General features: G+C 41.9%; 1 protein-coding gene across 5 annotated transcripts in view; it reads right to left on the reverse strand.

Annotated features, from left to right (window-relative positions):
- Nucleotides 1–17,761, reverse strand: part of ints6l (integrator complex subunit 6 like) — a 163,304-nt gene that overhangs the window by 98,073 nt on the left and 47,470 nt on the right. For 2 of the 5 annotated variants that reach the window (XM_072595653.1, XM_072595650.1), the window contains one exon: nt 11,188–11,277. The exons of 1 other annotated variant lie outside the window; for it this stretch is intronic. In XM_072595653.1, coding sequence (XP_072451754.1) covers nt 11,188–11,277 — 90 coding nt within the window. Of the gene's footprint in view, nt 1–3,050; nt 3,231–11,187; nt 11,278–17,761 lie in introns of those variants that run through there. 2 more of the 5 variants (XM_072595655.1, XM_072595654.1) reach the window with 2 other exon arrangements.

Raw genomic sequence — 17,761 nt, forward strand, 5'->3', positions numbered from 1 at the left:
TCAGCCAAAACCTTTCTGAATGGTGGAGCAGACTTGGGAGGCCAAATGGTGTCTTTCTACTCCTATTTTATAATATTCAAAGGTATATTTTAAAAAAAACCTTGTAAAATTCAGCATTCATGACATCATTGATGAACTGAGCACTTGTAAGAATATATGAAATTGGAATGATAGGCTATCCTTTGGATCTGCTGCTCTTCAAAGGATCATAGCTAATCCTTTACCTTAAATCCATTTTTGCTCCACTAGCTTAATAGTCTTGATTCTTTTTGCATCCAGAAAAGGATCAATTCCATGGTGAAGATGTTCATTAACTAAATATCCACAGCTCTCGGAGGTTGAGAATTCCAAAATTTGCATATGTCTGAATGAAAACATTTTTCCTTTCTTCATTCCTAATAAGCTGACCATTTATTTCAAGATTGGGGATTGTTGAATTTGATTCCTGAGTTGGGGCATATATTTTCTCAGCATCGACTATGTCATATTGTGTTTTTATTAGATCACTTAGCAATCTTCTAAACCCAAGGGAGTATATGAGCAGTCTATTCCATTTCTATTCCATAAGTCATTCTGTTGGGTTGGATGAAAATAAAGCATTTTTAAAACAATTAGGAACTTGAAAAGGTTGGTAGAGAGATCAGAGTGTCCTTATACACAAGTAACAAAAAACTAACAGTGCAACTGTCCACTCTGAAGGCATACCATATGCTAGCTTTTATTGCAAATAGGTTGGAGTACAAGAGTAAAGAAGATTTTGTGCACTTGCATAAGGCTTTGGTGGATCATGAATGACGAATGCATGCAGATTTGCGTCTGACTCAAAGAAGGACATACAGGTTCTAAAGAAAATGCAAGAAAACTTCACTAGCATGATCCCTGAGATAAAGGGATTTAAATATATCCAAATGGAGTACCTGCACTTAGTCCATAGTCTATGCTCTGATGTCTTTAAGAACCCACACAGATACTTCTTAAATGCTGCAGAAGTACCTGCTTCCCCCATGCTGTCAGGCAGTACTTTCCATACACTTACCACCCTCTGGGTGAATCTGTTTTGTTCAGATCTCCTCCAAATCACTTGCTCCTCATCTTAATCTTATGCCCTCTTGTCTTAGGTATGTCTACCATGAGGAAGATATTCTTACAATCTATTGTTATGAAGACAGGGTGATAGGTTTGTATTGTTAGAGCAGAGAAGGCAGAGTGAGGACTTGATTGAAGTGTTTAAGATTATAAGGGGCATAGGCAGGGTGGATTGAGACAGTTGACCCCCCTCGTCGAGGGGTCAATAAGAAGGTGAAGTGCAGGAGATCTAGAGGGGATTGGAAGAACTATTTCCTTACCTGGAGGGTGGTGGGTATATGGAAAATGCTGCCTGGAAGGACAGTAGAGGCAGAAAACTGTATGGCTTTTAAAAATACATAGGTGAGCACTTGTAATGTCATAACATTCAACATTATGGGCCAAGTCCTAGAGAATGGGATTAGTGTAAATAGGTTGATGCAGACCTGTTGTGCTGAAGAGCCTCTTCTGTGTTGAATGACTCTGACTCATCAGGTATTAAAGCTGATGGACAACAGCCAGAATTGGAATGACAAGTGGCAAGTAACATTCACACCATACACACACTAGGCAATGACCATCTCCAACAAGGCAAAATGCAACTAAGTTTCCTTGAATTCAATAGCATTTGAAGAATACCCCAATACCAACACCTTGACATTGCCACTGACCAGAAATAGCCAAGTGGCTGAGTATACTAAGAATTACCCAAGAGAAGAACAAAACTGGATTAGCCAAATACTGTGGCTTTGAAACAGGGTCACAAGCTAAGAACTCTGCAGCGAGTAACTCACCTCCTAAAGCCCTATCTGAAAGATCCAAATCAGGAGTGTGATGGGATACCCTCCACTTGCCTGGATTGGTACAGTTCTAAAAACATTCAAACAGCTTGATGTCATCCAGGATAACTGGCACTGCACTGACATCAAACATTCACTTCCTCCACCAGTAAAATAAAGCAGCAGCAGTTTGTATCATCTACAAGAGACAGTACAGTAACTAACACAGGATCCTTCAACAAAACCTTCTGAACCCATGAGCTCCATCAATCAAAAATGACATGAGCAGTAAATACCTGGATGACTCTCCGCAATAGCATTGTGCGTAAAGACCACCATAGACTGCAGCAGTTCAACACAGCAGCTCATTGACACTCTAAGGGAATTTAGGTGTGGGTAACAAATGTTGGCCTAGACAGCAACCCTTATCCCAGGAATAAATATTTACAAACTGTTAACATGGGAACTGCTCTGATTCTTCCAAACATCTAAGAGTTCCATTCACTTGCATTGCTGATTTTCCTCACTCTCTTTCCTTACACTGCCCCCAAGGGCATTGGCACTTATTGTTTTAAAACGGTGTCAAAACATATTTAGAGATGGCAGCTGCCCTGAAGCATCACCCTCCATAACACTATTATTTCTTAACACTCTTTTTGGACACCATCACTGAATTGTGGGGTGATAACTAAAGCAGAATGCTGCCTGATTGGTATTATTTAATCAGCTTGTCACTGGGTTATCATAAGAGCAGACAGAGTGCAACAGGCTAGCTTGCTCCAAAAAGCTAATTCATCATGGAAACTTCTGGCCCCAAGAATCTCTTATTTTGACCATTTCATACCAAGTACTGAAGAATTTCCATCGGTGTAGGATTGGCCATTTGAAGTCTGAATTGGAAGAACAGCTGGGAATGCAATGGGAGGAATTAAAGAGGACCATGGAAAAGCAAAGCACTTGATATAGTTATTTATCAATGGCCAATATCAGTAGTGCCACTGCGGTTAAATTGGATCAACATCAAAGACTCACTGGGCCAAAACTTTACTCTTTAAAGGAAAACAATGGCTTATAAGCTTATGAGTGTTGAGATCGATAGACTGCTGCCAAACAGCCCAGAAGCAAGGTGCTCAGTTCACTTCCACGGCTACTAATATCATTATTGACTGAAATCTACAGCAGCATTAATAGAAATGAGGAAACCACCTGAATGTTGATTAATGTTTTCATTACTTGACCAGTACAGACGGTTCTGGAGGCTAGGTTGCCTGGATATCTGTTCTGAGACACGATTCCCTTTAGGATAGCTCTCGACTGATGTAGCCGCAGAGTAGCTCCTGCTTGTCTTCGACTCCATCAATTCCCTGAGGATAGTAGTGAGTCTGACTGCAGAAGGACAAATTGAGTTGTGACAGTGCTTTCTAACAATTTTCAGTCTCACTACACCACTAGCAGCATGTTTAGAGCAAATTCAATAGGCACTCAACCAGGAACACAACGGATACAGAAGAGTACTTAAAAAATGCAAAAGTCCATGTTTTCTGAATCAATATTAGGATCAGAAACATTTGTTAACCCAGTTGTCAGAAACTAGTCCAAGTCAACCCCACGTCAATTTTGTGGTTGTTATGTTAAACAATCTGCCCTGAAGTGGACATAAAAGATCTCACAGCACTAAGCTGACAATGAAAAGGATAACCTAACCAATATTTATCCCTCAATCAACATTACTGAAATAGATATCCTGAACATTTATTTGTTGATGCTAGTAAGAGTTTGCTGTGCATAAATTGACTGTTCTGGTTTGTAAATTGCAACAATAATGGTGGCTCAAACACACTGATTGGCTGTGAAATAATGTAGGATATTATGAAACATGCAGCAGAAACAAAGTCTCTTTTATTGCAAACAACATAAACATAAAGTGAGATCACCAAAAAGACAACTCTATGGCATCATTCTATACTTCAAAACGAGATGTAATACTAGAAGATGATAGCCTGCCCACTAACAACTGGTGAACAAATACAATTATCCCAAGGTCTAAGCTGCAACAAAGCTGTTATACCTTTATTTGAATTCATTAAAAAAAACAAATTAAGAATCTTCTGATGACCATGAAAAAAAAAGGTCAATTGTCGTAAAACATCAACTTGGCTCACTAATGTTGTTTCGGGAAGGAAATCTGCCATTCTCACCCAGTTTGGCTTACTTGTGACTCCAGGCGCAATGTGGCTGACTCTCAACTGTCCTCTGAAATGGACTCAGCTCAAGTGTAGCTATGGTTGGGCAATAGCGATGTCCATATGCCATGAGTGAATTAAAAATAAACTACAATGCATGGATCGTTTCATAGGGACACGGTGAATGAGTTGACAGATACATTTGAGCTGAAGAATTGAAATTATTTGATTAAATTTAATTAGTTAATAGAATAATGCCCTTATTTAGTTGCCAGTTTTGCTATGTTGCAGTGTTTGGACAATTTCATGGGAGGATTCCCAAGGACAGAGTTCAACAGCATTCCTTGTTTCCAGACTGCATCACTTCAGTCATGAGCACTTGCTAATATTGCTCAGTTGATTAGTCCATATTAAATGCAGTAGCAATGCAATGAAGGAGTTTTACCAGGATGTTGATGGGGCTGGAGAGTCTTGGTTACGAAGAAAGATTGGACAGACTGGGTTATTATCCTTAGGGAAGAGGAAACTGGTATGATTGAAATGTATGAAGTTATGAGGGACACAGATAGGGTAGACAGGAAGAAATTCTTCCCCTTTGTAGAAGGAACAATGACAAAGGAGCATAGATTTAAGGCAAGGAGCAGAAGGTTTAGAGGAGACAAGGGGAAAACCTTGTACCCAGAGACTGGGAGGAATCCAGATGCTGTAAAGGTGGTAGAGACAGAAACCTCAGAACATTTAAGTAGTACTGCATTTAGATTTACATTTGTAATGTCAAGACATACAAGGCTATGGACCAAGTGCTGGAAATGGGATTAGAATAGCGAGGTATTTGCATTTGACCAGTGCATATGGGCCAAAGGAGCTTTTCTGTGCCATAGACTTCTATGACTCCGAAATCACATGAAATTCCACCCAACAGTTATGGGAAAAAAGGCAGAAAAGTGGATTTGAAGATGAATACATCAGCCAATGATCTCACTGAATGACAGAGCAGGTTTGATAGCTAAATAGTCTACTTTTGCTCCTTCAGTTTCAAGTTCTTGTTTCACAAAAAGTCAGTTAGATGGCAATAGATGTGTACACTAATACTGATTTTTGAAGTCTTTAAAAATGAAGAATAGTTTAACAGAAACTGAAAGAATTACAGAAAAATATTTTAAAAATATTTTTTGTTTGCCTTACATTGAGACACAAAGGAAACCACCAGCAGACTTTAGTCCTTATTTATTTAATAGATTGTAAAAATCTAGCTCTGAGTGAAGGGAAGTAATTAGGAAGGAAGGGAGTGAAGAAAGAGAGGGGGCAAGGGAGCGAGCGATAGCATTTAAGCAACACTGTCTGCAAGACAATATCTCCTTCCACCTAAAGACAATTGACAATTCATGCAAATCCTATCAAATATATCCAAGCATTCACTGCCAGAGACAACAGGTGGGCTCTGATCTGCAACTACCATCATTGGACAAGCCTGGCTTGTCCATGATTCCGAAAATACCAACCAGAGTCAACAAGTTTATTTCAAACCCCACAGGAGATCAGAGACATATCACACAGTGGCTGCTACTTTAAGGGAGTCAGTGAATTCAACATGATAGGAGAACATGATAAAACATTCTGGCCAAATGCTCCCTAAAGCTCTTGATGTAAACCTCCTTAATTTTACTAACAGAAAGATCTGCAACTTACAACGTGTTTGTGTGACATGTGCAAAAAATCATTTTATCTCAATGGCAGATCTGGTAGAAAGATTGTTAATTTTTTTTCATGGATATAGGAATATTGCTGGTGGTGTATCATTTATTGTCCAATCCCAAGTAGAAAATGGTAGTGGTGAGCTGTCTTCTTGAAATTCTGTCAGTGAGATGTAGTTATAAATATAGTGTTAAAGCGCTATCATGGTGTCTACTTCCTCAGACATGTCAATTCAACAGATGACTTCGAGACGGTTCCTTACTGTCATACTCTATTTAAATGTGGCAGCAACAGCAACTGAGGAAAGCTTCAATCAAACATAGGTCCCACAGAGTACTCAATGAAACAACCAGAGTGGCCTTGCTTTCATCAGCTTGATAGATCAGCACATCCATGTATCCCATTGTATCTTGTTTTGCTCTGCCCTGCCCAAAATTGGTTATGGTACGGCAGTTGTTATTGACCTCTAACCTGGGTGGCATGGTGACTCAGTGGTTAGCACTGCTGGCTCACAACGCCAGGGACTTGGGTTCAATTCCACCCTTCGGGTGACCATCTGTGTGAAGTGTGTGTATTCTCCCTGTATTGGCGTGGGTTTCCTCTGGGTGTTCAGGTTTCCTCCCACCATTCAAAGATTTGCAGGTTGATGGATTGGCCATGCTAAATGGTCCCATATTGTCCTGGAAGTGTAGGTTGTATGGATCAGCCATGGGAACTGCAGGGTTACAAGGATAGGGTAGGGGGTGATTCTGGGATGCTCTTTGGAGAGTCAGTGTGGACTACTTGGGCCGAAAGCCCTATTTCTACACTGCAGGCATTGTATGAGACTGGAGGTTGGCTGACATATCTCAAGAGGGTTGGAATATAAAAGCAGAGATGTACTACTAAGACTTTATAAAGCTCTGGTTAGGCCCCATTTGGAGTACTGTGTCCAGTTTTGGTCCCCACACCTCAGGAAGGACATACTGGCACTGGAACGTGTCCAGCGGAGATTCACACGGATGATCCCTGGAATGACAGGTCTAGCATATGAGGAATGGCTGAGGATACTGGGATTGTATTCGTTGGAGTTTAGAAGATTAAGGGGAGATCTAATAGAGACGTACAAAATAATACATGGCTTTGAAAAGGTGGATGCTAGAAAATTGTTTCTGTTAGGCGAGGAGACTAGGACCCGTGGACACAGCCTTAGAATTAGAGGGGGTCATTTCAGAACGGAAATGCGGAGACATTTCTTCAGCCAGAGAGTGGTGGGCCTGTGGAATTCATTGCCACGGAGTGCAGTGGAAGCCGGGACGCTAAATGTCTTCAAGGCCGAGATTGATAGGTTCTTGTTGTCTAGAGGAATTAAGGGCTACGGGGAGAACGCTGGCAAGTGGAGCTGAAATGCGCATCAGCCATGATTGAATGGCGGAGTGGACTCGATGGGCCGAATGGCCTTACTTCCACTCCTATGTCTTATGGTCTTATGGACATGATGCCATTATTTAAGAAAGGTGGTAAGGAAAAGCCAGGGAACTATAGAGTGGTGAGCCTGACATCAGTGGTAGGCAAGTTGTTGGAGGAAATCCTGAGGGACAGGATTTACATATATTTGAAAAGGCAAGGACTGATTAGGGATAGTCAGCATAGCTTCATGCAAGGAAAATCATATTTCACAAACTTGATTGAGTTTACTGAGGATTGATGAGGGCAGAGTGGTAGACGTGATCTGCATGGACTTCAGTGGGGTGTTCGACAAGATTCCTCATGGGAGACTGATTAGCAAGGTTGAGATCTCATTGAATACAGAGAGAACTAGCTGGTTGGATACAGAACTGGCTCGAAGGCTGAAGATAAGAGGGTGGTAATGGAGGGTTGATTTTCAGACTGGAGGCCTGTGACCAGCAGTGTGCCACAAGGATCGGTGCAGAGTCCACTGCTTTTTGTCATTTATATAAATGATTTCGATGTGAACATAGGAGGTATGGTTGGTAAAATGTGCAGATGACACTAAAATTGGAAGTGTAGTGGCAGCAAAGAATGTTACCTCAGAGTACAATGGGATCTTGATCAGAAGTGCCAGTGGGCAGAGGAGTGGCAGATGGAGTTTAATTTAGATAAGAGTGAGGTGCTGCATTTTGGGAAAGCAAATCTTACTGGTAAGGTCCGAGGGAGTGTTGCTAAACAAAGAGACCTTGGAATGCAGGTTCAGAGTTCACAGGAAGAGGCTGGAGCTGTTTCCCTGGAGTGTCGGAGGCTGAGGGGTAACCTTATAGAGGCTTAGGTGATGAGGGGCATTGATAGGAAAAATACACAAGGTCTTTTCCCGGGGTGGGGGAGTCCAGAACTACTGGACATAGGTTTAGGGTGAGAGGGGAAAGTTATAAAAAGGGACTTAAGGGCAACTTTCTCATACAGAGGGTGGTGCGTATGGAATGAGCTGCAAGAGGAAGTGGTGGAGGCTAGTACAATTACAATGTTTAAAAGGCACCTGGATGGGTATATAATAAGGAAGGTTTAGAGGGATATGGGCCAAGTGGTGGCAAATGGAACTAGATTAGGTTAGGATATCTGGTTGGCATGGACAAGTTGGACCAAAGGTCTGTTTCCGTGCTGCACATCTCTATGACTCCATGAGTAACCCAGAGTCTGAACTATTCAAAGCAGATTGTAATTTTGAATTGTATTAACATACCGAATCCAGCTTTTTACGTCCAGTTTAAGTGATCTGAAGCTACAAGATTCTAATAAAAACCCATGTGGGCAGTTAACACCCTTCCCTAGCCTGGGTATATATGAGAATACAATAAAGAATAAACATTAGTGAGTTTTGAGAAGATTTGTAGCTCAGGTTAAGGTTCTGGATGTAAGTTTGCTTGCTGAGCTGGAAGGTTCATTTTCAGACATTTCGTCACCATACTAGGTAACATCAGTGAGCCTCCAGTGAAGCCCTGGTGTTATGACGCACTTTCCCTGATGTGACTCGGTTTCCTTGGGTTGGTGATGTCAATTCCTGTTTTTTTCTGAGAGGGTGGTATGGATTACCCAAAATTCACAAACCAGGAATCCTCCTCAGACTCATAATCTCATTACCAACATACAGATTAGCCAAGGAACTACACCAAAGACCAAAACACTTACTAGAAGACTCGTGCCACTCCATTCATTCCAGCCAAGAATTTCTGAACAACAAAGACACCAAGATGGAAGAGGATGAAATAATGGTCTCCTTTGACATAACAGCCATGTTCACGTCCATCAACATCTACCTGGCCAAAGAAACACAGCCTACACTACTAGAAGAACCAAAGCTACATATACCAAACACCACCAACTTCATCAGCAAGGACAACATTGTCAAGTTAGTGGATCTATGCCTCACCACCCACTTCATTTTCAATAACAAAACCTGCAGACAAACCAATGGAATACCCACTGAATCTCTGATATCAGGGTTCTTAGCAGAGGCAGTAATGCAGAGATTTGAACAAACAGCTCTGCCAACCATCCAACCCAAACTTTCGGTTCGCTATGTGGATGACACCTTTGTCATCCCTAAACAAAACAAATTAGAGGAAACCTTCAAGACCAAAAATAATATTCTTACTGTCATAAAATTCACAAAAAAGGAGGAAAACAACAAACTGCCATTCCTAGATGTCACAATAGAGCAAACAGCCAATGGGGAACTTCAAATCAACATCTATAGGAAAACAACACATGCAGACCAAATACTGAACTACAGAAGCAATCATCCCAACATACACAAACGAAGCTGGGTTTATGTCGAGGCTATCTAGCTGAGGATCTAAAATCATTTTTATGCATATTTTTATTAACCACAAAATGGCTTCTTAATACAAAGTAACATAACAAAATGGCTTCAGGATGCAAATTAACACCGTGTTTAAAATGGCTTCTCAAGGCCGCATTCCTGAGCTAACTGATTAAAGATAAAGCAGATTCACAGCATGGAATTAACTAAGCTAGAGAGGACATTACCAACTATTTTAGTTAACCTTGAAATGCAGGTGGGAAGAGATAAATGTGTAGTAAACAACTTTGTTTTCCAGAAAATATCATTGGATTAACCTGCTGTCCATTATGTCATTTATTATATTTTAGTGAATTTATTCTGTAATGAAGGTTGTACTATTTCTTAAGAAACTTATAAAAAAATTGCCTTTGTTCTAAGTGAAATTGCGCAGTTTCTCCAAGGAACACAGAAGCTGTTAACATCTGTGTTGGTGGACAAACCTGTGCCAGGCATCTGAATAAACTGTGAAACTTGCTGAAGCAGACCACATTCCTGTTGATTATTTAACCGATCGCGAAACCGAGACACCCCTCCCAGGGGCCAAGATCTTCATAGTCACGCTCCCTTCAATCTGCTACAGGATACCTACTCCTTTCAGCATGTCAACCACACATTCCCACCAGGGCGTCTGTGCATTTGCAGGCTGTCAGTGGTAGTTTAAAGACTCGTAACCATGTTTGTGGATGTTGGAGTGATTGCTTCTGTAGTTCAATATTTGGTCTATATGTGTTGTTTTCCAATAGACGCTAAAGTTCCCGATTGACTGTTTGCTCTACTGTGACATCTAGGAATGGCAATTTGTTATTTTTTTCCTCCTTTTTTGTGAAATTAAGTAAGGACTTAATTTCAACAAGCCACCACTGCAGCACTATAGAGAGCAGAGGAAAATCACCTATACAGCGTATTCAAAAACAACAGGTACCCAATGAACACAGTCCGCCGATTTCTCAGCAACAAATCCAAACATGCAGACAAAACGCGTCCAGAAACCCTAGTCACTCTCCTCTACATCAAAGACATTTCAGAAATGACTGCCAGACTACTCAGACCTCTTGGCATCATGGTAGCCCACAAACCCACCCACTCATGAAAACAGCAGCTAAGGAATTTAAAAGACTCTAAACAGACAAGTAAAACTAATGTCATTTACAAAATACCTTGCAAGAACTGTAACAAATGCTACATTGGACAAACAGGCAGAAAACTAGCCACCAGGATACATGATCATCAACTAGCCACAAAAAGACATGACCCACAGACCCACTATCACTAATATCCTTACATACAGATGAGGAAGGACACCACTTCAGCTCGGACAACACATCCATCCTAGGACAAACCAAACTGAGACATAAACGAGGATTCTGAGAACCATGGCATTCCAACTGGTACTCTATCAACAAACACATCAACTTGGACTCCATTTACCACCCTCTGAGAAAGAGAACAGGAAATTATATCACTACAGGAAATGACACCACCAATGTAAGGAAACCTAAACACATACATCAAAAGCAGGTCATAACACCTGGGCAATCATTTGGAAGGGACAAAGGACATAAGGTTTATTGCATAGCAATGCACTGCTAAAATGCTCTTGAATGCATAAAATTTAGAATTGCTACTATATTCACATCACAAAATGGTGCAAGGGCCTGTATCATACCTCCTCTTGCACTCCACTGTTATTTGTCATCTTGCTTCCATCAGAGATGGTGATTATAACAGATGGTTCAAGAAAAAAAGGATTCCTTCCCTGTAAAATAAAAGCCATAAAGTAAGCTGATTTCAGAGATGTCTGTACATGGCAAATTTTACAGCAGGTTAACTCATAATTCCACACTGGTTCTCAAAAAATTCAGTTCTCAAAAAGCATAGATACTAAAGAAAGGCAAGCAATACAAAGTTCTTGGAAACACTGACATTTTATAACTTTGTTTCAGTGAAGTTTTTATTCATTGTTGCTGCACAGACGGTACAAATGTACTTTTCAAATAGAGATAACTTGTATTCCTTTCAGGACTTTCATGGCCTGAGTGTATTCAAAAGATTTTTATAGTCTTTTAAGGACCTCTTTAATGTTAATGTTGATCTCTCTCTCTCTCTCTCTTTCTGTACATTCTGGGCATCTGTAACACTCTATCCTGCACTCTGTTCTCTTACCCTAATGCACTTCGAGAATACAATTTGCCTGTAAAGCACGTAACACAACACGTTTCACTGTACTTCGGTACACGCGACAGTAAAAATCAAATCAAATCAGTCGCAAGTGTAGTCAACATTCCAGGAATCAAGCTGATAAACCTTTGTTGTGTTCCCTCCATTGTCAGAATATCCTTCCTCCAAACAGGAGACCAAAGCTACACATGATACTCCTGGTGTGGTCTCACCAAGGCACTGTACAATTCGAATCCTCTCAATACGAAGGCTTACATATCATTTGCCTTCTTGACCACCTCCTGCACCTGCATGTTTTTTTGTACTCCGTGCCTCTATTTATCAAGATCTCAATCTTTGCTAATCACTCTCCCAATATGCCCTTCCACTTCAAAGACTGATGCACATACAGTCCCAGGTCCCCCTGTTCTAACTCCCTTGTGAAAGTGACTCTTGAATTTAATTTGACTGGTCTTTCAACGCAATACATTGCATCGCAGCTCTTTTCATTAAAAAGATTCTCAGCACACTTCGGACATTTTAAAATACAAATGCTCGCAAATGTCTTTTATAACCGACAAGTGACAAGTAGCATTAATGCCACACAAATGCCAGACTATGACCATCTCCAATAAGTGACAATCTAAGTACTGTCCCTACCACTACCCTGTTACCATCACTGAATCCTGCACTATCAACACGCTTGAGTGTTATCATTAATGAGAAGCTCAACTGGATTCACCATATAAACAGCGCGCACAGGAACAGGTCAGATGATAGGAATACTGAGGTGAGTAACTCACTTCATTACTGCCCTATACCTGTCCATTATCTACAAGGCACAAGTCAGGAGTGTGATGGAATAATCCCTACATGCTGGATTGGTGCAGCCCCAACATTCAAGAAGCTTGAAACCATCAAGCACAAAGCAGCCTGCTTGACTGGCACTACATTCAATCATCCACCCCCTTCACCACCAATGCTCAGTAGCAGCAGCGTGTACTGACTACAAGATGCACTGCGGAAGTTCACCAAAGATCCTCAGACAGCTCCTTGCAAAACAAAACCACATCCATTTGGAAGGACAAAGGCAGCAGATACATGGGAAAACCACCACCTTCAAGTTCACATTCAAGCCACACACCATCCTGACTTGGAAATATCGCCGACCCATGACTGTTGCTGGATTAAAATCCTGGAATTTCCTTCCTAAAGGAATTGGTTGTCAACTCACAGCAAAATGGACTGCAGAGGTTCAAGTAGGCAGCTCACCTCTATCTTCTCAAGGGCAAGTAGAGACAGGCAACAAATGACCAGCCAGTGATGCCCACATCCCACAAATGAATAAAGAAAAACATCAAGGTGTCCCAAAGCACTATACAGCCACTTGAGTCGTTTTGAAGCATAAACAAAGGTGCGATATTGGAATCATAGCAGCCAATTTGCAAAAAGCATCTCGAATGCAAATGCATCGATGATTCGACAACCTGCTACCATTCTGGTGATGCTGAGGGATAAGAGGTGGTCATTCTTGCGAATAGTGGTGGTAGTAGGGACGTGAGCTCTTCTACAAAACAGCAAAAACTGTCTCACCTGAAGGATGGCACTTTCAACAGTAAAATACAAGTGCTGAGGTAAATAGTCATTCAGCACAACATGCAGCACACAGGCTAACTACTATAAGCTATGTGGATTTTTTAAAACATAAGTTTATCTAACTTGCTGGAATTTTGCTGTTGATACAATGTACACGGACTTCCAAAAGGCATTCGATACAGTGCTGTACAACAAACAAAACAGCAAAGTTACAGCTCAAATACTTAGAGGAAAAGCAGCAATGTGGATATGAAATTGAATAACTAACAGAGTACTGTTTATCAGATGTCTTTCAAACTGAAGGAAGCTTTGGTTTGAGACCTAGCACTTGCTCATGTTTATTTATGGCTTATACCTTGGTATACGGAACACATCTTCAAAACTTTCCAATGATACCAAATTTGGAAGCATTGTGAATTGTGAGGACAATAGGGAACCCAACGTCAATAGGGAAAACAGGTGGTGCAATAGATGGACAAGCGGCAATGAAACGGAATACAGTGCAATGTAAAGTAATTAATTTTTGAAGTGGAAACAGAGAAAGAAATAAAGAGTACAAATCTCATGACTCTTACACTTGCAAGGAGTGTGTCCAACTGCAGCTCTTGTTTGACTGCATGACGGCCCTGGAGCTGCAGATGGACTCACTGTGGAGCATCTGCAATTCTGAGGAGGTCGTGGATAGCACGTTTAGTGAATTGGTCCACTGCAGATTAGAATTGCCGAGGGAGACAGTGAATGGGTGACCAAAAGCAGAGAAAGAGTGGAAAGGCAGGGCAGGTGTCCCCTATGGTCATCTCCCACCAAAACAGATATACAGTTCTGGATACTGTTGGTGGAGATGGCTCACCAGAGGAGAGCAGCAGTTGCCAGGATCATGGCACCATGGCAGGCACTGCTGTTCAGGAGGGTGGGATAAAGACTCGTAGGGCCATAGTCATAGAGGATTCAATTGTAAGGGGAGTAGATAGTCGGTTCTGTGGCCGAAAACGAGATTTCTCGATGGTATGTTGCCTCCCAGGTGCTGGGGTCAGGGATGTCACTGATCGACTGCAGAGCATTCTGAAAGGGGAGGGTGAAGAGCCAGTGACATAAGTAAAAAACGAGATGAGGTCTTGAAGGCAGAATTCAGGGAGCTAGGAGAGAAGTTAAAGAGGAGGACCTAAAAGGTAGTGATCTCAGGCTTGTTACCAATGCCATGTGCTAGCCAGGGTAGAAAAGAAAGAATAGGCAAGATGAACACGTGGCTTGAGGGATGGTATAGGAGGGAGGGGTTCAGATTTGTGGGACACTGGGACCGTTACTGGGAAAGGTGGGACTATTACAAATTGGGCGGTCCACACCTGAACCAGACTGGAACTAATGTCCTTGGGGGAGTTTTTGCTACTGCTGTTGGGAGGGTTTAAACTAATGTGGCAGGGGGCTGGGAACCAGAAGAGAAGACCAGTAGACAGTGAGGTGGAAACTGGAGACTGTAAGGATCACAAAGCTGGCATTACCAAGGGGAAGCATAGGCAGAGAGCAGATGAACGCAAAAGAACTGGCGGCCTGAAGTACATATACTGTACTGAATGCAAGGAGTATAGTGGGTAAGGCAGATGAACTTAAGGCTTGGACTGGTACCTGGGAATATGACATTATTGCAATCAGAGACTTAGGTGAAGGAAGAGTGTGATTGGCAACTAAATGTTCCAGGATGTAGATGCTTCAGACAAGACAGGGAGGGAAATAAAAGGGGGGTGGCGGGGGGAGGAGGAGTTGCATTGCTGGTCAGGGATGATATCACGGCTGTGCTAAGGGAAGACATTATGGAAGGCAGTGAGGCGTGATGGGTGGAGCTGATAAATAAGAAAGGTGCAGTTACAATGGTGGGGCTGTATTACAGGCCTCCCAACAGTGAGCGTGAGGTAGAAGAACAAATAGGTAAACAGATTATGGAAAGATGTAAAGGCAAAGGGTGGTGGTGATGGGAGATTTTAATTTTCCCAACATTAGTGTCAGAAGTCTGAATGGGGTAGAATTTGTAAGGAGCATTCAGGAGAATTTTCTAGAGCAATATGTCAATAGTCTGACGAGAGAAGGGGCCATATTGGACTTGGTGTTGGGAAATGAGCCAAGCCAGGTGGGAGAAGTTGCAGTGAGGGACTTCTTTGGGAATAGTGACTACAATGCTGCAAGTTTTAGAATACTCATTGACAAAGATGAGAGTGGTCCTAAGGGAAGATTACTGAACTGGGCCAAGCCCAATTTAATCAAAGTTAGGCAGGTGCTCAGAAATGTGGATTGGACACAGCTATTTGAAGGAAAGTCCACATCTGATATGAGGGAAACTTTCAAAGATAGGCTGAAGATAGTGCAGGATAGGCACGTCCCTTTGAAAACAAGGGATAGGAAAGGCAAGATTCGCGAACCGTGGATGACAGGAGAAATGGTGCGACAAGCCAAGAGGAAAAGGGAAGCGTGCACAAGGTCCAGGCAGCTAAGAACAGAACAGGTCTTGGAGGAATATCGGGAGAGTAGGACAAATCTTAAACAAGGAATCAAGCAGGCTAAAAGGGTCATGAAATAACTTTAGGGAGCAGAATTAAGGAGAATCCCAAGGCCTTTTATTCTTACATAAGAAACATGAGGGTAACCAGAGAAAGGGTTGGTCCACTAAAGGATAAGGAAGGAAGGTTGTGTGTCAAACCTGAGAAAATGGGTGAGATTCTCAATGATTACTTTGCATCAGTGTTCACTGAGGAATGGGAGGTGATGAATGTTGAGATTAGAGATAGAAGTTTGTTTACTCTGGATCATGTTGACATAAGAAGGGAAGATATATTGGGTAGGCTAAAGGATATTAAGGTGGACAAATCCCCAGAACCGGATGGGATCTATCCCAGGTTGCTGAGGGAGACAAGACAGGAAATAGCTGGGGCCCTGACAGATATTTTTGTAGCATCCTTAAATACAGGTGAGATGTCAGAGGACTGGAGGGTTGCTCATGTTGTCCCCCTGTACAAGAAGGGTATTTCAGGTAACTACAGACTAGGGAGCCTGACGTCAGTGGTGGGAAAGTTACTGGACAAGGTACTGAGGGATAAAATCTATTTATAGTTGGAAAAGAATGGACTTATCAGTAATAAGCAACACGGTTTTGAGAGGGATAAATGGCGCCTTACCAACTTAATAGAGTTCTTCGAGGAAGTGACCAAGTTGACAGATGAAGGAAGGGCTGTTGATGTCATATACATGGACTTCAGTAAGGCATTTGAGAAGGTTCCCCATGGTAAACTAATGGAGACAGTGAAGTCATATGGTGTGCAGAGTGTTCTAGCTAGGTGGATAAAGAACTGGTTGAGCAACAGGAGACAGAGAGTAGTAGTTGAAGGGTCAAAATAGAGAAAGGTAACCAGTAGTGTTCCACAGGGATCACTGCTGGGGCCACTGTTGCTTGTAATATAAATAAATGATCTGGAAGAGAGTATTGTTGGTCTGATCAGTAAGTTTGCAGATGACACGAAGACTGGTAGAATAGCAGAAAGGATATGGGACTGTCAAAGAATACAGGAGGATATAGACAGACTGGAGAGTTGGGTGGAGAAGTGGCAGATGGAGTTCAATCCAAGCAAATGTAAGGTGATGCATTTTGGGAAGTCTAATTCTCGAGCCAACTGTACTGCAAACGGAAGAGCCTTGAGAAAAGTTGATGAGCAGAGAGATCTGGGAATTCAGGTCCACTGTACCTTGAAGGTTGCTGCACAGGTGGATAGAGTAGCCAAGAATGTATATGGTATGCTTGCCTTCAATGGACAGGGTATTGAGTATAAGAGCTGGCGGGTCATGTTAAAATTGGAGAAGAGTTTGGTTCAGCCGCATTTAGAATACTGTGTACAGTTCTGGTCGCCGCATTACCAAAAGGACATGGATGCGTTGGAGAGTGTGCAGAGAAGGTTTACGAGGATGTAGCCTGGTATGGAAGGTGCTAGCTATGAAGAGAAGTTGAGCAGGTTAGGATTGTTTTCATTAGAAAAAAGGAAAATTTGAGAGAACCTGATTGAAGTCTACAAAATCATGAAGGGTATAGAAAGGGCAGATAGAGATAAGCTTTTTCCCAGAGATCTAATAACAAGAGGTCACACTTTCAAGGTGAGAGGAGAAAAGTCTAAGGAGGGTACACATGGAAAGTACTTTACACAGAGGGTGGTAGGTGCCTGGAACACGTTGCCAGCAGAGGTAGTAGAGGCAGGCACCGTAAATTTATTTAAGGTATGTCTGGACAGATGCATGAGTAGGTGGGGAGCAGAGCGATACAGATGCTTAGGAATTGGGCGATAGGTTAAGGCAGTGGATTTGGATCAGCTCAGGCTTGGAGGGTTGAAGGGCCTGTTCCTGCACTGTAGATTTTCTTTGTTCTTTGTTCTCATGTGGTTGAGGGAGCAAAGGTTCTTGGGTGTATACATGCATAAAATATTAAAAGTGGAAAGACAGGTTGAGTGAATAGT

This window comes from Chiloscyllium punctatum, chromosome 25, assembly GCF_047496795.1.
Source record: "Chiloscyllium punctatum isolate Juve2018m chromosome 25, sChiPun1.3, whole genome shotgun sequence".
In the NCBI taxonomy this organism is placed as follows: domain Eukaryota; kingdom Metazoa; phylum Chordata; class Chondrichthyes; order Orectolobiformes; family Hemiscylliidae; genus Chiloscyllium; species Chiloscyllium punctatum.